General features: G+C 42.7%; 1 protein-coding gene across 5 annotated transcripts in view; it reads left to right on the plus strand.

Moving 5' to 3' along the window:
- Positions 1–21,647, plus strand: part of sxc (O-linked N-acetylglucosamine (GlcNAc) transferase sxc) — a 124,384-nt gene that overhangs the window by 45,652 nt on the left and 57,085 nt on the right. For 4 of the 5 annotated variants that reach the window (XM_071590467.1, XM_071590468.1, XM_071590470.1 and 1 more), the window contains 2 exons: positions 30–98; positions 5,357–5,553. In XM_071590467.1, the coding sequence (XP_071446568.1) occupies positions 30–98; positions 5,357–5,553 (266 nt within the window). Of the gene's footprint in view, positions 1–29; positions 99–4,018; positions 4,324–5,356; positions 5,554–21,647 lie in introns of those variants that run through there. The other variant, XM_071590472.1, reaches the window with a different exon arrangement.

Below are 21,647 nucleotides of genomic sequence, written 5' to 3' on the forward strand. Positions count from 1 at the left end.
TTCAAGAAAACCTTTTGGTCAATTTACAGGATCTTTATTGCGTGCGAAGTGATCTGGGTAATCTTTTGAAAGCTCTTGGTCGTCTGGATGAGGCAAAGGTAAGACTCTAGACCTCCCTTCTCTGCCCCAGACCTTCTCCCCAAACAACCTAGGTGCTGCTCCCATCTCTCCTCCATAACACCCATTACCCTGGCGGATGCCCTACAATGCATGCAAACATTGTTGCTGGCATCATTCCAAAGATAGTTATTTTTAGTATGCTTGATGTGGGTGTGTGTATGTGCGAATGCTAAAATTATGTGTGTGAGAAGCATGGCTGATAGGAAAAACATTTTCTGTAAAATATTTAGTTACGGTATTTTAATTATTTCCCTTTTGTTTATCCTCCAGTTTGGAATTCATTTTTGCTTTTTTGAGTCACAGATTTAATTGGATCTTCCCTGAAGTGCTGCTTCCCACACACTCGGTTACAGTCCTCGGAGCACGGCCACTGTAATTCTATTTTTGCTGCTCTCTTCTCATACTGCCCATTTTCAGTGTAATCCAGACTTGGTGCAACCCTCTTTTAAGGAATTATCTGTGTAACTTACGACACAAGGCTCCAGTTTCAGTAACTGTGGTCTACAAATATATTCAACAGTAAAATTTTAAACCTTCGTCTTTTGGGAATTAAAATATGCTTAATTTCTAAGTTTTTCGTCTACTTCTGTGTTAGTTGTGTGAAAACAATTCTTTAATCTTAAATAATGCAGTCATTTTCGAAAGAATCTGGTTTTTAATTTTTAGAAAAATTGCTACAGTTATCAATTTAAGGTAAATTGTAGTTCAATTTTTACAGGCCTGATGGGGATGGGTGCCATAGCCTTTGTGCAAATGGATGTAAACCATAGAGCATTGACGTTTTGAGATACACAGCCAGATTCATATTTGAGTTCCTTTTGAACAGAGGGGTGATGGGGCAGGGTGGACAATATAAATGGTGTTTAAGTTAGCATGCCTGCAACCATCAGATAAATAATGTAGCTATGTGATATTAGCCAAGATCAGCTATTTGCATTATGCCCATATAATATTAATAAAATTAATATTTTCAGGGATATATTGTACATGGATTCTTCAAGGAAGCATCGTGTGATTAATAATTCAGATAAAATTTCAGCCTTTGTTGTTTTGCTGATGTTTCAGGCGATAGTTGATTCATATGCTTGTGAATTTGATGGTTCTCTCATTTTTGGTTCATGTGATTGGTGCAAAGATACTTATTCTTAATTTTAACCTTTTGGTATATTTTGCATGACCAATTTATTATTTTAAGTAGGATGCGATTATTATGTGTGTATGCAATAGTTCGTTAATGTATTTTCACTTTACCTGAATCGTCAGATTTCTTCAAGTTGATCAATTGAATTGAATTGAGTTGAATGTGATAGGTGAGCAAATTTAATTAATCTTTAGGTGAGGAATAGAGAATGTGAGTATTGACAATAGGGAAATAATGAGAAATAAGCTAGTCAAATGAACCAAAGGTTCATCCTTGCACATTTAATTTATTAAACTAAATATAGCAACATTGATTTTTTGATTGATAAAATGCTAAAAATCCTTTTCATAGTTTCAGAATTATTGGGTAAATCCAGTAATTTTTATTATCTCAAAAGTCTTGAGAAAGGAATTAAGACTGGAGTGCTTGACAAATCCTTCAGATGGGCCATAGTGGTTAGTGTATTTATATATTCCCAGAAGAATTAGTTGCAAATTTACTCCATTAAACTGCGCGATGCTACTGAAAAATGTAATCAGATAAAGAACCTCTCTCTCCTGTTAAACCTTAAAAGATTTCATTGTTTTTCATTATTTTCGATAGGTTGGTGAATGCAACTGTTTATACCAGAGAATCTTAAGATGGGGGTTTCACCTCTTAAATCCTGATTTCTATCTCCACAATTCCTTCCTAAACAAACCCTGAGGTAGAGAGGGCTAGTATGAGTTCATTTTACGTGCATCCCAACCTGGCCAGAATACTTCTTCCATTCCCTCCAGATCCTCGAAGACCTTCCCCAACCTCTTCGTTTGCTTTAATGTTCACAGCCTCGGGCATGCCGTTTATCCTGTCATCACCTTGATACCTCTATCCATACCATTTTGACCTGAACCTTTTTACAGCTGTTGATATGCCTACTTCCCATGTTTTTGTTATCTGCAGTGGCCATCATCTCCTCTGCTGACAGCGCAGAAAGAAGTTTGAGCTGGTGTGATATTGCGCAAAGAGAGGCTACTGCCAATTGTTTTTTAAATCATCTCCTATTAAAACCAGAGTAGTTGGTAGCAGCATGGTGATGCAATTGATGTGGATGAAGTCTTTTCCTTCATTCGGTCCACTATTTGCATTTTGCTAGTGAAAGTAGTTGTTTTATCCTGGCTGTGAAGTGATTGAGAAGGCAGTTGGGTAGTCTCCCTTGATTGCTGGGTGCTGCTCGCTGGCCACCCAATTGTGCAGTGCGATGATTACCCTCGAGAGTGAGGTGGCAGAGTGCGCATTGTTTTCGGCCCAGTCTACCTTGAGTTGTTGGTGGATGCGCAAAAGAGAGCTGTTGCTCCTCCTCGTGAGTAGGGCTTCTCATGAGGGAGCAAGAGTGTGAATTGGCCACTCTGTCACCTCTGCTCTTGCAGGAGCGCGAGCGATGCTCATCCGTCCCGACTCCGAACACACAAAGGCGGCCCTCTCAAATCGCTGGCATCACCCTCGTCGTGCACAGAGTTTGTGAGCAAGCCAAAGACATATTTGGTCGGGTCCTCTGTGCACACGACTTTGCCTGGAAATGCTTTGAGAGAGTTGCCTGCGCAGCTGCGTCAAACAAGCTTTTTTTTCCTGGTCCTTACCTATTCCTCATCGGCAAACAAATCTTAATGGACCCCTAAATTTTTTCTTTCCTCACCTTTTAAACCTTTCAAATGTAATTAAGGAATAGAAATATTATATGCATGTCATCTTTTCTACTAACCCACATAAATTTGAGGTGGTATTTTCACATTTAATTCTTTAAACATTTCAGCTAGTGAGTCTTTGCTCATCTTGTGCATTTTGAAAGGTTTAATTTTAATCCTGTTCCACTTCCTTGCCTACTGGAGGAAAGGTTCTGGCCAAGGTTGTGCTCCTGCCTTTGCTGCCCGTGAAGAAGTCTAAATTTGTTGGAATCTCTTGGTGCATTGAAGGACCCTCAAAGTGGGCCTTGCTTGCAGGTGAATGTGGGCCCACCGTGCTCCGATGCTTGTGCCAGAGTCCAGTGAAGAGTGAATATGTGTGCCTTCATTCTGTTGTAGGGGAAAGCCAAGCAATATGTTGTGCATTAGGGGGAGTGAAATGCACATTGCATTGAAAATTCGGCTGTAAAAATGGATTTTGGACCTCCCAATGCTTGGCTCTGGGGATTGTTTGTTACAAAAACCCAAATGTTCACTGTATGCACAAAGAAGTTTATTCCATAGATCAGTCAATGCAATTAACAAGACATCAAGGTTTGCAGATTTTAATTAAATTCATTTGTTAACAGTAAGTAAATTAATTGAATTTGCTAAAGTAATACTGTCTGTAAAGCATGACATTTTTGAACTGCTGATTGAGAGTTTAGTAAGTGAAACAGTAAAATCTAAAGAAACTGACCAGTGCCAAGTACACATTAGCGGGCAGTCTAGTGCCGAGCAGGTGACGATTGTGGACCACTGAACGCTAATGGAAAAAAGAGGAGTGCATAACATACATCCGTGTAAACTCAGAGTGCAGAAGCATTCCCCCTAGGGCTCCCACCTCGTTTATGGTGATTGATTGCCTACCTTGTGAACAGACTTACTAATATCAACTTTCTCATTTTTTCTCCCCAACCACTGTGAATAGCTGTTGTAGATGATGTTGTGGTGAGTGAGGGGGGTTCGCAGGAGAGTCGGTCCCCCCCCCCACACCCAGAGCCAGCTGGGCCCTACGCTCTCCCTGCGACACGGGTGCCAAGTACGTTCCTCGGCCAGACCGCAATATAAGAGATGAGCGATCCAGACTTCCTCTCCCGGAGCACATGGAAATGCATTGCCTCTTGACTGTGTGCACTCCCATTCATTTTTGCGCACTTTAAAAATTGAATGGGCTCCTGGGCAGTATGTGCCAAGAGATCGTGTGAATGTTCAATTGAACAAGTTCAAGGAAGAAAAAAAATTCTAAAGTACAGCTTGGTCATTAACTTTCTCATCAGTTGCCACGGTAGAGGAGGTCTGTGACAGGTTTTGATTTCCCTACGCTATTGATGATGCCACACCAAGAAAAAGAAGATGAAGGTAACGTATGGGCAAGATTGAGAGGGCCTTGCACCACGAAATATCCCATTGCTGATGCCAAGCTCTGGCTGATCTTTCCAAGTAAGAAAATAATTGAATTGAGGGTCCTGATGATTGTAGCCACGGTGTCAACTTTTAGTGTGGAAAAAATTGAACCGCTTGGGATATTTCGTGCTTCAAGACTCTCGCGCATGCTTCCTTTTGCGACTGCGCATTAGCTAGGGTGCATTTGCAAGTTTGGCACTTGCATAGCCAGGGACAAGCTTTGCGCGCTGGGACTTTTGAATTGGGTGCACCAGAGTTGGATGGTTGACCAATGCTCTTGGCAGCTTCGCGACTCTCTCGGGGGCTAAAGAAAGTTGTTTTCTCCGTGTTTTTGCACATCTTGTGTACAACTCGTCAAAATTCCTCACCCCCCTTAACGGACTCGCGAATGCCATCGCTTGCATTGTGAGCCATCTGCGCATATCTCTGCGTTGTGCCGCGCTCGCCTGCGCGTCAGCTGGGTGGGTGTTGTAGCAAGAGGAGATGCGAGAGCGCAGTCTCTTTTGCAGTGGGCAGGGACAGGCAGTGCAATGCCGACGTGCGCGTAGGTTTAATAATTCTTTTCCCCTCGTGGCCCCCACTCTCTCTTCACACGACGTGAGCCGTTTGCAAATGCCCATCCACTTGAGGGCCCTCACTGATCTTGTTCTTTTCTCCCCTCCTCCCCTCCGCCATCCATCCTCTTTGCCACCCATGCCCCTCATTCACCTGCATTCACATCAACGCCATGCACTCTGTGCAATGTCACCGTGTGCACACTCTATACAACAAAAAATTTTACCCCGGGCCGTTTCTGACGGTTTCATCCTTGTTGAAAACATGAATACATTTCCCTCTTCCCACTCCATCCATTTGTGGTCTAAATGCACCGTGTGTGCACCATGGAAAAACCCTTTCCCCACTCCCATGTGTCACGCCGCACCTGATGTTCCCTTGCACTTCTCTGCCCTCCCTCCTCCTCTCTCTTTCCTCCTTGACCCACATCTAGGCATGCTACTTGAAAGCCATTGAGACGAGACCAGACTTTGCCGTCGCCTGGAGCAACCTGGGCTGCGTGTTCAATGCACAGGGGGAGATATGGCTGGCCATCCATCACTTTGAGAAGGCGGTCGCCCTCGACCCAAACTTCCTCGATGCTTACATTAACCTGGGGAATGTGCTGAAGGAGGCGCGCATCTTTGATAGGTAAGTGGAGCCTGTTTTGGCCCTTCCGTTGTACACTTCCAAGCAGTGCAATGTCCTAAGTGCAACGGGTGATGTTGGACCCTTGTCAGTGGAAGGCTGTAGACTTGACAATCTTCCCCGCTTTCTTATTATGGTCAACGGCCAAAGATTAGTACTCCTCATGGGATTTAAGCTAGTGTGTCTTCTTAAAGGCATTCGTTATGGGTCATCCTCTCTTGTAAAGGGGGTTTTGAGAGGATATGTTCAGGAATAGAAATAACGGCAACACTTTAGCTGCAGCTGGACATCAGCTGCTGCATCTATTCTGATTGCAATGACTTGAAAGCATATCAAAAAATGAGGTGTGATAAAAGGCTTTTCTGAAGCTATTCAGCAAACGAGGCTAAACTGGAAAACAAGATGTTAATTGACTACATTTGAAGCAACCAATTACATTACTTACCATGGAATGCCACAGGTAAATTTTCATTTTCTCTCTAACCTGTGGTTGTGAATTCGGTTTGGCAGCCTAGTGGGTAGAATACTTGAGGCATTACAGGGAAGGGTTGGATTCTATTCCTGTGGTGCCTCTGGGCACCCACAGCTTCATGCAATCTGATTTTTTGGCTAAAAGACTTACTGGAGACACAAGACTCCAAAGGGGATGGTATTGGTCCACCCCATGTTGATGTGTAAAATTAAAATACCATTGGGCTGCACACGAGCTGATTTCAACTAGCGGCTATTTCATCCAGCCTGCAGATTGATTGTTGCATTTTATAGTTGCAGCAGATATTGCCAAATGTTGCCTAGGTGGATGCAATCATAACCCCCAAGTCCTTATGTAAGTTAGGATTTAATTTGTAATCAATTTTTATTTATGGATCTTATATTTATTCATTATTGTTATTTGTAGGTATTCATCATTATTAAGTTAGGTACTAGAGAGATGTGTATACATCTACATGTTCAAGTATTGAATTTTTTCGAGAATGATGTTGAGTTACTAATTAATATACAAGACAACATTAAAATGTAAAAGCTACTTATAATGTTTAGTCTATGAGAGAATTGGGTTACATCGTCATGAACTATGTTGCCATGTGCATAGTGCAACCAATGCTTAGTAATGCTTTCACAAATTGTTTACAAAAGTGAAAAAGATTGCAATTTTTACTCTGGGTCAGATAATCCTCTTCGACCTCTTCAAATTCTTTTGCTGAGTGTGTCCAGTCCTGTGAATGATTTGCGTTTCCTGATGGCGATGAGAAAAACATGATCTTTTCTCGGTTGACATGCAATTAATGGTAAATTGATGACTGCTGCAATGATTGTTTGCAATGCAGGCGAAGACATTCAATGGCTGTGATGGCCCATGGTAATCTTTTATCTTGCCAATTGCAGTAAATTTTCCCCCAGCTGGTTACTCAATATTGAAACACTCCTCTGCATCACTGCCCCCATTTAAACTTTGCGAAAGCACTTGTGCAATTATTTGCATCACCTAACATAGCACTGTTTTTATATGTATGGGGAATTGAGGTCTGTGGTGTCTTTTGATCAATGTTACCATAAATTGAAACTTAAATCAGGAAAGATATCAAGGGAAAATGGGTAGCAGGTAATGGAATGATACTTATATCCACATAATTATCTACATATAGGTCAGAAAAGAAGCCATATCTTGTTCTACTTGCATATAAAAATGCTATTCTGAATAATGTTTAGGAGAATAAAGTGTTTTTTATAATTCATGTGAGCTTTTGTCCATGGAGATGGTTAGAAATAACTTTAACCATTTGTGTTCTGTGCTTTGCAATTCTCTTTGTAGGGAAAATTGCTTATCGTTTTAATGGTTTACAAGTAAGGTCACTGGAATGAGTGGCAGTTTTCTGTAACTTTTGAGTGTAGTTTGATTCTTTACCATAATGCATCTGTTTTATTTAATTTAATTATTATAAAATGTGAATTAGTAATCATTTGAAAAGAAAAGAAATTTTATGTTTGCAGTTAAGAGTAACTAAAGCTGTTTAAGTCACTATTAAGTTAATATTGAATTGGAATAATAACCCACCACGTACAACATGCATCAGGTAAGTCATTTGTGTAACCCTAGTTTATGCCTTGGGAAGTTTCCAATTGCAGAGGAAATCTTACAACGTTATGAACTATGGTTAGCGCCAATTGTGCCATTGCTAACACAAGAAAAATTTTCTGTACAACGATGCAAAAGTAGTGCATTTGATTAAGAGTTTTTTTTTCTTCACCAGGTGGACGTTATATTCTCAATGGAATAGGAAAATAAAACTAGGTACTGAAAGTTCAACAGAATTTTATTAAATTGCCTGCTCATTGTTGCTGGCTTTGCTGCATTATAATAATCGAGAGCCATACAGAGGAGGCGTTTTCTGTCTAAATGTAGCGTGGTTGGTATTGATTTTGGATTGTTGTCCAAAGAACTTCCGAGGATGCCGCATGTTTCGTGGACTTCGTAAATGCCACTGATCCCTCATCTCTCCGACCGCGTTTGTCTCAAATCTTTCCTAATGAAAATTGTAAATACGCTTATAGTCTTTGTATTACTTGCGTACCCCCCGAAGGAAGCATGTTCCTGACTATCAAGGTTTTGTAGTTTACGACTATGTTTGATAAAAATGTCATCCCGATAAGCGTTAATGTGAGGCTTTTTTTCATTTTCGTGGATGTATTTTACGGGTTCAGTATATAGAATTAGATTTTTAAGTTTTTTATTTTATTGAGTTTAAGTAAATTTAGACTGACAGCCTTTCTGGAATATTCGCTCTACTGTTTTGGATAATAGCTGGTGGAAATAACCTGGGAAATTGTGTCCATTGAAGGTGTGCAGAGTATGAACCCCACGGTTCTAAGTGAGGTGATGGGAAGGCGGCGTCGAATGTCTGACGCGAGATTGGCGGCTGGGACGCTTGCCCCTTCGACCTTGACACGACACGGGGTTGGGTATGACCTGCCACGTATCCCACCGAGAAATGCGACGCGATTAGTCTCCGTTTTCCCCTTCATCCCAACCACTCGGTGCTGATTTGAAGCATATTTCGCCATTGGAAGTCCGTTGATTTCGCATTCACGATAGAATGAGTGAAATTGTAATTGGAGTGGGTCCAACGAGATTTGTACTTCGCTGCTTCATTACCACAGTCGCTTCCGAAGTTCACCCCGTGAATTTGACCTCTTTCCTCGGTGTTGCCTAACGTTTCAACCGAATTCTTTTGTGTACCCGCGTCCTTTCATCCTAATTCTCTCGAAACTTGTCTATGGGGAAGACACGTGCGCTAGTGGTCTGCTAGTGTAGGAAAATTCACCGGATAACGCCTACTCGTCTCAACGAAATCACATTCGTAAAAATTTCATAGAGAATTGATACGTAGTATAATAATCTCGGACTTGTGTGTCTTCGTGTGCTCCATCTTAAAGAGGCACTTTCAACTTCCACTCATCCATTTACTCCGTTCCGAGCAGGCATTTCTGGAACCCGTCCTTCCCTCTTGACCTAATTCACATTGAGCTTGGGAAACTTCTACGATTATCTGAAGTTGATTTTTTCTTCGTTATGTGGCATTATTATTTCGGCGAATTATTTCTTTAAGGAATGTTTCATGAATGAGTATTGAAGAAAAAGTTATCCTTAGGGTTGCAATTCATGTTCGAGAGAGTCATTCTTTCGAGGAAAGGTCACATGCCGACGTACCCGCCGCGTGGGGAACCTCGTCCATATACTCTGCGTGCATGCTCTCCAAATGTCAGACCAGGAAGTGGGTGTAATGGGACAGTGCTGGACGTTTCAATGTTAATTGCAGTTAAGGTTTCAGCACGCTTGTAAATATTGGCATTTCATCCCTGTTGCTATTCGTATGTGTTCTTGATTATATATAAATAAATATAGCCGTCTCAGGATGGAGGAGCATTTGTATTCCGGTAAATACTCTTACTACTACTAATACTTTTATTCAGTTGATTTCTTAAAAGTGATTGACTTCATGGCAGGATATGATGTGTAAGGATATGCCGGATCATCAAACGGATAGTAAAGTTTTTCAATTACGTCCACGTTTTTACAATTCTAATTCAGTTACATGTCACCTTATAATGTTACCCCATCCGTATCGTTTAAAGCATCCAACGACAATTTATGGCCTCCTGGTTAAGATCCAATTCGTCAATGTTATTTTGCTTTGCCCCAAATTATATATAATTTGGGAGATAAAATGTATGTTCCTTTTAATTAATTGAAATTATTTGTGTGGGATGTTAACCTCCTGAACTTCTGAGTCCTGGCGGTGGGAGGGTTTGCGTGGATTCGATCCCTGAGAAATCTGATTTCGCTCAATATACGTCGGCTGTGTATTTTTAACATCCACCATTCGCCTTATTCCCGGTAACCTGTTGGGTGAAAAACCCGAAAGTTCAACGTAACTTATAACGAGGAATCCATATGCTGTTGCATTTCTATTTTTTTTTGTTTCTGTTAACTTTCGCAAATTGGGATTTGGGAAACATTGAACTTCACTTTCGCGCTAGCTCCTCGAATATCGGCCAAAATATCTTCCAGTGCTTAATTATTTCCACTTGGGACATATTGTCTCCTGATGAGATGCTTCGCTGGGGTTTGTCGGTGATTGGTGGCATGCGGGAATCCAATTTAGTTTCCTGGCTCAGGGTTAAGGGAGAGAGATGGGGGACAAGCCGGTGGAAAAGGCGATACGTATTTTTCTCCTTTCCCGGAATCTTTCCTCGGGGCTCCAAAGACTTTTTCATATCATGGTCGCCCCTCCCAGCCGCCGCCACCCTCTTCCAAGGGAGAGGGAGGTGCCTGCTCGTCTCACGCCCCCACAGAAATCCGCATTATTTACTTTTGCTCTCTAGGAGGGGGGATCTAATATAAGCGCGGAAGGACGTCATCTGAGACACCCACCGGTCTCCGCAGCCGCCACCCCTTGGCAATCCACATTTCCTGTATCTTTTAGACTCTTCCGATGTGGTAACCCGCCCTCCTCCTTTCCGTCTTCCTCCCGCCTCCTAAACGCCATGATATCTTTCACCGTATGTACTCGCCGTTGGCTTGCGGATATACCTCCTGCTCTACTTGAGTGTATGAGGTGAAAATAGCATTGTGATGAGGAATAAAATAGCTTGCTCCTAAATTTTTTTGCTCGGGGTTCGCGGGAATATAGTATTTTTGCGAGGTTAGTGTTCGAGGTGTGTTGCATGTGGAGCATAGCATCACTCAAATTCTCTCCGCAATGGTTCGAGCGTCCTGAGAAACGACGACGTTCCACAAATACAAGAGGATAACAGGGACCTACAATTTCCCGCACAGAAAATCTCTTCAGGCTACATCTAAGTGTACAAATTACTCTGCAATTTGTCATGATTGGTGATTACGTACGACAAAGTGTAATTCTCTAACTTAATTAATCACCAATGAAGATTACTCTAATGACTGGTAACCTGACACCCCGTGCCATGCGCCCTCCTGACGAATTGCAGAGTTGGATGTACTCGTAGATGTAGCTTCAGTTATGTACTGTTAGGGACATTTTGTAGACAACATGAATAATGTCAAAATAAAACTTTTGTGCTGCACCGAAGTGCAACCTGGGTCGCTTTAAAGTTTGTTTTTCATGTAAATTTTTCAAGTTTTATTTGGACATTATTCATCATGGAGCAATACCACAAAGTTACGCCTGGAACGATTAATTGCATCCGAAGTACCACGTATGTACAGCAAAAGATGAGACTGGTCTTCCTTCGCGCGAAATGCTTGACGGATCCCTATCAGTGAGTTGTGGCCTTCTAGTGGCATCTGTGATGAGTAAAACACCGCCATCCTCGTGGCCCAATCTCCGTGGCTTGTATCCGCACAACAGCGATTCTTGTGTTGAGTGTGTGTGAGCTTGCACACGTTGGCTGTACAATTTCTTGGGCCGGTGAGAATGAAGGTGTTAAAGAAGCAGCGCGTGTGCATTGAATATTGTTGTAACGTCTGGAACCTCTAAACAGTGCAACAGAAACTTATGCAATGATTAATGAGACATTCGGCAATGAATCAACGAGTCGGGCACAGTGTTTTAGTTGGTGCAACCTTGAAGAAAACATGATGTAAGATGAACAGTAATTCTCGAACGCTATTATTTCCTTCTGTTGTGGTCTCGAATTCTATTTCTACATATTGGCCTTCGGCAAGACGGGCTCGAATATCGAAGCGAAGTGTTTTAATCGGGTAATCTGGTCGTGATCAATGGGGAATCAAATGTTTTGCCAACTTCACCGTAAAACTTAATCCAAGCACGCCTTGAACCGTGATTTATCGAATAAATTCGGCAGCGAGCGTACCCTCGACTCTTTAATATCTCCTGTGCTTGCAAGATAGTATTCCCTTTTCTTTCTCAATTGCATTAGTGCGGAATCGCGCATTAGTCTCTCCTTGAATTCCATCTGCCTCCTCAATCAGCGGAGTGGTTCTAGTTCCCAGGATGTAGTGAATAGACGTCCTCCCCAGTCGTGTTGAAAATATGAGTCGATTATCGGGACTTGGTAGTTGGTTTGGGTTCCATTTAATCATACCTTCACGGTGGGCACTTGGGGGCGGGGGAGGGGGTATTTCAGTCTTCCTATCCGTCCTTCGAGTATCTGGATGTGAGAATCGTGAGCTTCGTCGTTCGGCCGGTAATTAGCAGATTTTAGGGATCGTTGAAGCATCGCTCCAAGGGATTTTTCGAAGCGGTGAAACCAATGAATTCGTGTTAGAATACATTCTACTCGGAGTGTTTCAACGCTGTTATTTGCCCCCATTGGACAAAACTCCAGGGAGAGAATGTAGCTCGGCGACGGACAAGAAGCGTTAGTGCGATTTGGTAGAAGTGAGAGAGAATAGAAAAGTACTGAGGAGTGCTGTGAGGTTATTAACAGAATAGTTTTTTTGAAACATTGAAATCACTACAATTTACAAAGAAATTTGATTCCGATGGTATTAAATAAATCTTTCCGGTTGATTTCCGAATTGTCAATGAAATGTAGAATCAAAATTGAATGATACGTAGCTGGAAACTGCATTTTCGCTGTTGAACTTTTCAGCTTGTAGTTTTATGTAACCGGGCTGAAGTTTAACCAGGTGTCACTTACTCTCAAAAGGTGGACGAGAACGACTTTCAGCAGTGTTTGAATGATATTTAACTCTAAGGGATTCGTTGTCAACGAGCTGAAAATTTACCTTATTTCACGTTTCTCTAATCGGTCAATCTGAACCATCTATTTACTCGTTGGTTATGTACTGAATAGGTAAGCTCGTACTTGGATTGGAGATCGCATTTATGCGTGTGGCCATTCCTCGATTTCGGATTAATCATGGTCGAGTCCACTAAGTACTAGCGGTGAGGTTCGCCTGCGGCAAGCACTGAGTCCCATTTTGCCAGCTACTATATTAGTTATTGATCAGTTTGACTTGGATTTGATTCTAATTAAAGTCACCTTTCAAGTGTGTAAAATTTTAATCCGAAATTTTTTTTGTGACGAGTCACAGGAGAATTTTTAAGTTCTACTTATACGTGTATTCTGATGATATTTGAAGAAGGGATACTTTTAAAAGTGTTATTGTGAGTTAGCAAGGTGAAGGTACTGTTAAGACTTTTTTGTTTTGTTATAGTTTTAAATTGTTGTCGTCTGGTTTCTTCCTCTCGATTTTTTCATGATCACGTGTGCTAGGTAGGGACAATCATTGTCATTCACCATTGACTCATTCGCTGGACATATAACAAGGGACTCATTTCTTCTCTCGGAGTTCTGACATCCTATATCAGTCGTCGTTTTCCCCGAATGAATTCTTAATATAGTGCCTGCGCTGGAATTCAATGCTGGTGAGATAGTTATCGAACGAAGTGCGACTGGGCTGGGAATCGAACTGAACCACGCCGTAGTATGGTGAAGTTTCCCAGTGTGATGGGACAACACTACTTTCAAATAGTAATGTCGTATTTCCTTGAAGTTTTCATTAATTTCCGGTTTCATGAGAAAATTTTACTTTCAACATGCTGAATATTTGATTGTATACCTCCTTAAAATCAACATATTGCATTAGAAAAGTATATCTCGCTCGGATACCGTAGTACATGTGCCTGTAATTTCATGATCGACATTTGATTTCTTTAATATTTTGAGTGAAAATTAAGAAAGTTAGACCTCCCAGATTTTCTAGTGTCGAAGCATTTTTAGGGGTTGGGGCTTGGCGACCAGTTCGACAGTCGTGTGTTATAATTCCCGTCGCGGGCTTATTATTATCATCATTATTATTGCATGGTACCTTGCAAGCCGCTACAGGGGTGTATGACTGAGCACAATCATATACTTAGTTATATTGATTACACATTCTCCCGCCCAGCAAAATACACGGGGTTCGATTCCTTGTTGAGGTGAGGCTTATTCATTAAAAATTACATGTGTGCTTTGGGTAATGGCGGTAGCTGCCACTATGCTCTTTTAAGAATTGATTCCCGCAAAGTATTTGAATATTAGCAGCGTTTCAACTTTCTATTTCTCTTCAGTCACGCTGTTAGTATGGCCTTAGCTTATCGTGGCGCTTTGCTTTCTGTCCTTTCAATGCGTCATCAGTTTGTTTCCAGAGGGATGTATTTTTTTAGGGTTGCCGAGTAGTTGTCTGTTTCGAGATGAAAGAGAATGCATCCGTTCCAGTCTTGCCATCTTCTAATTCGTATTCGGGGAAAATCTTTTGCTGCAAGTCGAGACGGAAGCGAGTCGACCTTAGATAGTTCAGTTATAGCTCGCGCACTGGTCATTCCGTTATGTAAATGGTTTTTTTTTCGGAAAATTTTAAATGCTGATGAGTATTCATGGTGTAAATTTTGGCTCATTTTTTCTCGATGCATTTTAGGTGAATACATACGAGGGTCATCCGGAAAGTAGTACCCGTTCGTGAAATAAAGACACAAAAGTAAATATTAACAAACATAAAAAATTTTATTTGAAAGAGGATACTTTAAACTACTTCTCAACATAATCTCCAAGCAAATTAAGGCATTTGTCATAACGTGTGACAAGTTTCTGTATTCCTGCTGCATAGTCCTTCGCCGCCAGCTCATTGAGATACGCGAGGGACCCATCTTGCACAAATTTTTGCATAATGCAGATGGTGTTTAACAATTTCATGAACAATTGTTCGAGAAACATTGGGAAAATGCTCACAGATGTCATCAATTGTGACGCGCCGATCGTTCCTCACGAATTCGTCAACTGAGCTCACCAGTTGGTCTGTAATGACAGACGGTCTCTCCGAACGCTCATCGTCGTGTGTGTTCCCCCTCCCCATGTTGAAGTTGCGACACCACCGCCGAACAGACGACTCGTCCATTACATTGTCTCCATACACCTCCTTTAATTGGCGATGAATATCACATGGGCGAACGTTTCTTGCATTGAGGAATTTAATCACTGCCCTCACTTCACAACTGGCGGCGTTCTCAATTTTTTTAAACATTGTAAACAATCACAGAAACAACACAGGCAATGCTAGCGTCACGCAACTTGGCTCAGAGAAGGCAGACAAGCCACTGAAGCTATCTGACCTCGTCCAGCGGCTACTCGCGTCGTCAGCACTTCATGCGGCACGAACGGGTACTACTTTCCGGATGACCCTCGTATAATCCGCGAATCGGAGAGGCCCAAAAAATTAGTATTTAATTCATATATGAATCCGAGAGTGACTACATTTCCTTCTTCTCCGTGTCTGCCAGCATTAGGAAATAGTGTGGAGTGGCGGCAATGCCTTCTCGTCCTGACTCCGGAAAATGATGTAGTCATTTTAGCACGTGTGTAATTCGAACACTTCAGCTAAATAACGTTTCGCGAGCGCTATCCTTTCCAGGGCGCCTTGCTCTTCGTCTGTTTACCGAAGCACTTCCTGCCCCACCTACTGATTTCAGCTTATGGTTTTTGTTTTTAGCTGTAGCCTGAAGGCCTAAGTAAGCTGTTACCAGTGGGGCTTTAGGCTAGTGAGACTCGGTCATTTAGTTTTTTCTAGAGTCCCTATCTATGATAGCGATGAAGAGTTAACATGGCTGTGCTGTTTATGTTTCGGCTTTTTTTGCTTCTATTGATATCCAACGGTGTTTCATGTTTCTCCCCTTTCGAAACTTCCGGAGGATTTGATGCCTTAAATTGAGGAAATGGGTTGTGACTTCATGTAAAATATTATGTTAGTCAATTTTAGGATTTCGATAATTTTGTTGAAGCTTTTCGGTATATGTGATACCATCAGTCAAGATTATTGCAATGGCGGCCGAAGGCTGTACGATGGGGTTGAATAGTGAATTGGTAGTTCTTTATTTATTAAAAGTAAGATGTTCTAACTCAATATGCATTCATTTGAAGGACTTCCCCACCCTCTACACCCTTCGCTCTTGTTCATTTGGTTTTGATATCAGCTAAGATTATGTGCCAATAGTGTGGATACGGCCGTGGCAGAAATTCGGGACGTTTGCCTATTGCGAAATTGAGGATGCTTTATTTCCTCAAGATATTTCTCTCCCGTTACCAGCCATTTTCATGGTAGTATATTTAGTTGTCATGCGGCGTAATGTTCTTACGTATAATATCTGTAAGCTTTGGGAGATGAATTTTTCTCAAGCTTAAACAATCATGATTAGGTTAAATTAATTAATGGAGTTAATTAAACACGAGGGCTAATCAAAATTCGCAACATCGAGTAATATAGCTTTTGGGAGAGGGATGCCAGGATTCGTGGGAGTTAATTGTTTAGGTCTAAAAATTTTAGCGCTCTTTAATGTTTCCACCGCAAGAAAATGCAGATTTGATGGCGTCCCTTGTCTCGGAGCCGGGACCCGTGCGCGTCTGCGACCCAGCTCCGTGCAAACAGGGTAAATGCCGTGACGCCCCCCGGTGTGCGTCATGGCGTTTATGTTGCTGTGAGCGAAGCCCTCCCGTGCGCGAATCACGCCTTGCCCCCGCCGCCATGAGTCGTCCCACCTGCGGATGGTTCACTCAAAGCTGGCTCTCTTGCCGGGCGGGATGGGAGGGGGGCGTGCTTGCCGTCCGCGTCTTTTCAAAAGGGAGTGGGGTCCGCGTGGGGAGGCCGTTTCGGTGTGTGACGATGGTGGTGATGATGGGAGAAAGACGCTGCTATTTCGGGACCCCCCCGCGCCTCGGTATGGCCCAAACCGGATCCCAAAAATGTTCTTCCGCTTGCTTTACCCGTCTCCTCGGACGCGGTCACGCTTTGAGCAATGCCTCATCCCCCCCCCCCAGCCGTTAGCTTCCTTCCTAGGGGGAGAGGGGAGCCTGCACACGTTTCCCCCATCCCCGCCGCCTTCATCTGGTGCTTTCCTCGTCTTAGTCGCCGCCGCCGATTTCTTCTTCGCCGCGGGGATTCGTGCTCCGTTGGCAATGTGCGGGATATTCCGCGGCGGAGTCGGATTCACCCCCCACCCCCCGACGCGGATTTCCAGGGTGCGTGTGCCAGGTTTTACTTGTTTGACGTGAGCAGGCAGGGAGCGGTTGGACTTTCCGGGGTGCACGCAACGTCGTGGAACCTGAATTGCCGCTTCAATTTTGCCCAATCCATTTTATTTCCCTTATTCAGTTTTCGTCCTTTCGAATTTGCCTCCTTTTTTCCCTCTTTTCCTTTCTGTTTTCCTCCCGTAAAGTTGCATTTATTCTGGAGAGATTTTAATGGCGATAGTATTTTGTATTGGACCTTAGAAATTATGTAGGATTTAGAAATGAAGAAAACTGAGAAATGAAAATCATAAAAACCCAAGTTCTGTCAGGCATGCAGAAGTATATTTCAGATCACGTTTTTATATTAGTCATCTGTTACCTCAAAATTGTGAATTTTTCATGCACAATGTAAGGACTAAACGCGCAAATATCTTCATTAGATCTAACCTAGCCCAACCGTTGATGATCGTTTGAAAAATCATGTATTCCCAGAAGACTTCTGATTTGAATTCCCGATTTCGAAATTCGGGGCAAGTCACCCCGTTATTCATCGTTTACATTTTAAAACTCGGGCTTATCTAGACTTCCTCTAATTATGGTCCTTTAAATGCTATACTAAATGGATGCTTATTAAAGTTAAAGTTTTTCTGTCGGGAATAGTTTTATGGAAGTCAGTACGATTGATGGAGCAATGATCGTGAAGGGGATTCAAGCCAAGGTAATGTTTTGTTATTGGTTGATTCAAGGGTGTGTCGCGGGCGTGGTATCTCTGTTCTGGAACGTTATAAAGACCAAGGTCAGGTTTTGTACTGCTCTGTATGTCTGCCGCAGTATTTCTGAAGTATATTTATAAATCCTATTTTATTTATTGGGCAAGTTTTGAAACGGCTATATATCTCCTGTGTGGCTAGTTGGATTCGTCCGAGTTAGACTACTCCCGTTATGAACTATTTCGTGACAAACCGAATCGCTGGGAAACGCGTATTTCACCCTGCTGCGTGATATCGACTTTCGAAGTATTTATTTTCTTTGGCTGAATGAGGTGATTTTTGTGACGTGGCGCATAATAATAATGATCACTCCATGGGGGCTCAAGAGAATAGGCACTCGTGGAATTTTCCAGTCCTTTAGCTCGTGGCTCTCTTGGCGCTGTGTCGTAGCGGAATTGAGCTGAACGTAGCGAGTGTGCTTCATACTTCTTCATAATAATTTAATTTTTTTCGGTCTATTTATGAACTAAGTCATTTTATTTTTGTCGTATTTGTAAGTTCAAATAATATTCGATAGAATAATTTTTCGAGTCCCTTCTATTATACGTAACACCTCTTAAAGTCAACCGCCGATTATGTGGCATTATTAATGACTTATTTATCGATCGAAGTGTGATGCGGCAGGCGATGGACAGGTAGTGTGTTGTCGCCAATGGTACGACTGTCGCTTTGGAAGCTTTCGTAATAACTTTTCTGTTTGCATGTAGCGATTTTGACGGTATTACAAAACGTAGCAGTTCTGTAGAATCAACATAAAATTAAGCCCTAGAATATTGCACCGCGAATTGATGCCATAAGGCAATGGTTCACCATGGTTGTTAATGTGACTACAATGAAATCATCACCCTCGTGACCGTAATGGTGAAGAGAGTATTATGTTTTAGCCTATTTCGTAGACAAGGTTCGAAGGGTGTGTGCTATATAAGAAAAAGTCCTTGCGTAAATATGTATCGTTTTTAATCTAACAGGAATAGGTTTGAGTAGCTTCACGGGTGATGTAGTGGAAGTCGAACATAATGAATGACTGATGAAAGCACTTTCACTTGATAAATATCAAGTGGGAAAGTGCTTCGATCAGTTATTCAGGAATAGGTTTAATGCGAGTGAGAAAAGAATCCCCCTGGGGAATTAGGTAAGAAACGTTCTTGGTCTCCGCTGTCTTCCGTGGTTGCTGCTGTTAATAGCGTCTTCACCTTCAAGCGTATCAAATGACATTGCGGTCCGTTATGCTCAAATTCACGCGCATGGCTGAATATGTCAGGGAAGCTAGTTTGCATATTAATTGCTTCATAAAATACTTGGCGGCTGCATTTTGGAGGGAGCGAACTGAAGTGCTGTTTGTGATTTCGATTTGCATTTGCAAACTGGGATAATGCAATTTTTTTCATGATGAGATTCCATTTTCTAGCGGAAAATTGAAACTTGTAATTTCTGGGGAAAATAGGAGCTTATGTAAGAAAACTCCTCCAGGTTGGTAATGGTAAAAGCAAAACATGGGTCACATTCCTCATTGCAATTACTAATGGAACAGCGAGATGACATCGTGGCGTACGCAAATTTGAAGTCATAGTAACAGTAATTTGGGTTTAAAGATGTTCTGACGGCTGAATTCATATCATCCGGTGAACAGGTCCCAGAAAATGATTCTTATGGTAACGTTAATACTGTTGACTCGATCGGGCAAGACTCGCCACCTTCGGGATTGCGGGCTAACCTACCGGATCCACCGGGGCGGGCGGTGCAGGATAAGATTCAGCGCCGTCCACCCTGAAAAGAGTGAGAATCGAATGAATTCCATATGAATCATCTTCCGTATTTCATACGCTTCTTTAATTCACCTACTGTCAATGCTTATGCTATTGCTACGACATACTACGCGCAGGTCGAGATTATCAAATTCTGTTTTGTTTCTACCAGTGTACGCGAAAAATAAGGTCGTTGGTTCATTCTTCCGCCATTTGTCGTGCACGTATAATAATCCAGATTTTCGGAAGAAAATGGTCAATTCATGCGTACACGGTACGCGATAATGCAATCGGCCTGCTTCATCTTTTGTTCCGATAGTTCTCCCGGCTGCATAAACATAAGGATGGTAGCAGGCGTTTGCTCTTCCTTTGTCTGCACGTCGATGGAGGTGAAATGGGCAGATCGTCTAATGTATTCCCTTTCGCATTCGGACCTCAAACCTCTTTGTGCTTTTCTTGCCCACTTGCATTTCTATCGGGGGATGTATAGTTTTATTTTTACCATTTACGCGGATTCGCTTCCCGCCGGGCCACGATGTTCAAAATGTGACAGCAGGTGTTACCGAAAACCTCATCACAGAAGGCTTTCAAAAGTGGTTTTGGTAGATGAACTCACCTAAACCCTGCAACACCTGCGCTATGTGGCATTAAAATTTAAAACATTCCGAGTATGGGGACCAGTTCCAATCCCTGTGTCACCATTGTTTCCGAGGAAAAACGTTTGGTGGTAAAGTTTCATAGAGAGTGGCTGCGGTATACTAACTTAGAGATTCCACAAAAATAATTCATTTCATGAATTGGTATCATTGTATTGAATAGTTATCGTTGCAGATAACATAACATGATGACGTTACGCTATGAAACCCAATTGTCAATTAAATTAATTTATGTGTAATATCGAAGTTTTCATTATATCACTATCGTGTGGTTCTACAAAGCTTCGCCGCCGCCTGCACGGCTAAGCCATATCCCACTAAGCGGCCTCTCCCAGGGGTGTGTGGCAGTGAGTGCGCTCGTCGCCATTGCCTCCTTCCTCCCTCCCCCCTGCCTGGCGGACGACGTCGTCGGGTGATTGCTCGTCCCGAGGGCCAGAGCCCGCGACGCGTTTAAGTGTATTAAAACCCCCGGCATCGTGGTCGCCTGTAAACCTCCGTGCTCTTATACCGATTGGTTATCGAGCGGTTGCTGTGTATCAAGTGGGCACCGCTGAAGAGGGCCCTTAGCGGCAAGTCCCAACTCCTTCCCCCCCCTACTCTCTGTTCCCCTTCCTTTCCACCTTCGGCCCTCCAGGCGAGTGGCAGCGCACACATTGCCTCGAGCACTTCCCGCGGTATTAATATTAGGGTCAGTCAGGAAAAGATATTTTTTAATGTCTCCTCCTTGGCTCCTTAAGCCGATTTCACCTCATAAAAAAGCCCTTGATGGCAACCACTGCCTCCCACGAAACCGGTTAATTTCTTTCAATGTAATATTTTAATAAGGAAAATTTTTGTAATTTTTTCTTTGCATTTTATATTCATAAGATCGTCGAAAACCTCGACTCATAATTTTAAATGTCGCTTTGCTAATACGATCATATCAGTTGTTTTCCCCAGTCATGATAGTTTCCTTTAGTGCTCCGATAACTGAAAAATAGATTATATTATTGTGATATATTTCTGCAATCGCGCATTTTCGAAGTGTTGATGAACGACGAGAGGACACGCTGTCCTTCATCCCCTCTATCTCCGTGTTCCGGAGTCTTGGCCGTGCCCTCCCCTCCCCCATAACCTCGCCCCGGTTCCCACCCCTCTCGCAATGTCCCTTTCTGGGTAGGCCCTAATCTCCGACCCCAGGTGCAGCCGGATGATGCACACCCCCTCGCCCGGCACTGGGGGTAGCCCCTTTCTCTCGTCCGACCCTGCCGGGAACGGGCGAGGGCGAACGCTGTTCTAACCCGTTGAAATGGTACCATAATGGTCTCGAAGATTAACATTTTTAAGTCGTCTTTTGTCGTTTCGCCATCATCCTTAATCCCAGGCTTTTTTCCTTGAGGGGGGGGGGGGTTATTTAGGAGAGCTGCGGTAGTGGCTTTTCCTCCCCCCCTTGTGGCGTC

This window comes from Hetaerina americana, unplaced genomic scaffold (genome assembly GCF_022747635.1).
Source record: "Hetaerina americana unplaced genomic scaffold, ioHetAmer1.1.p SCAF_4, whole genome shotgun sequence".
In the NCBI taxonomy this organism is placed as follows: Eukaryota; Metazoa; Arthropoda; class Insecta; order Odonata; family Calopterygidae; genus Hetaerina; species Hetaerina americana.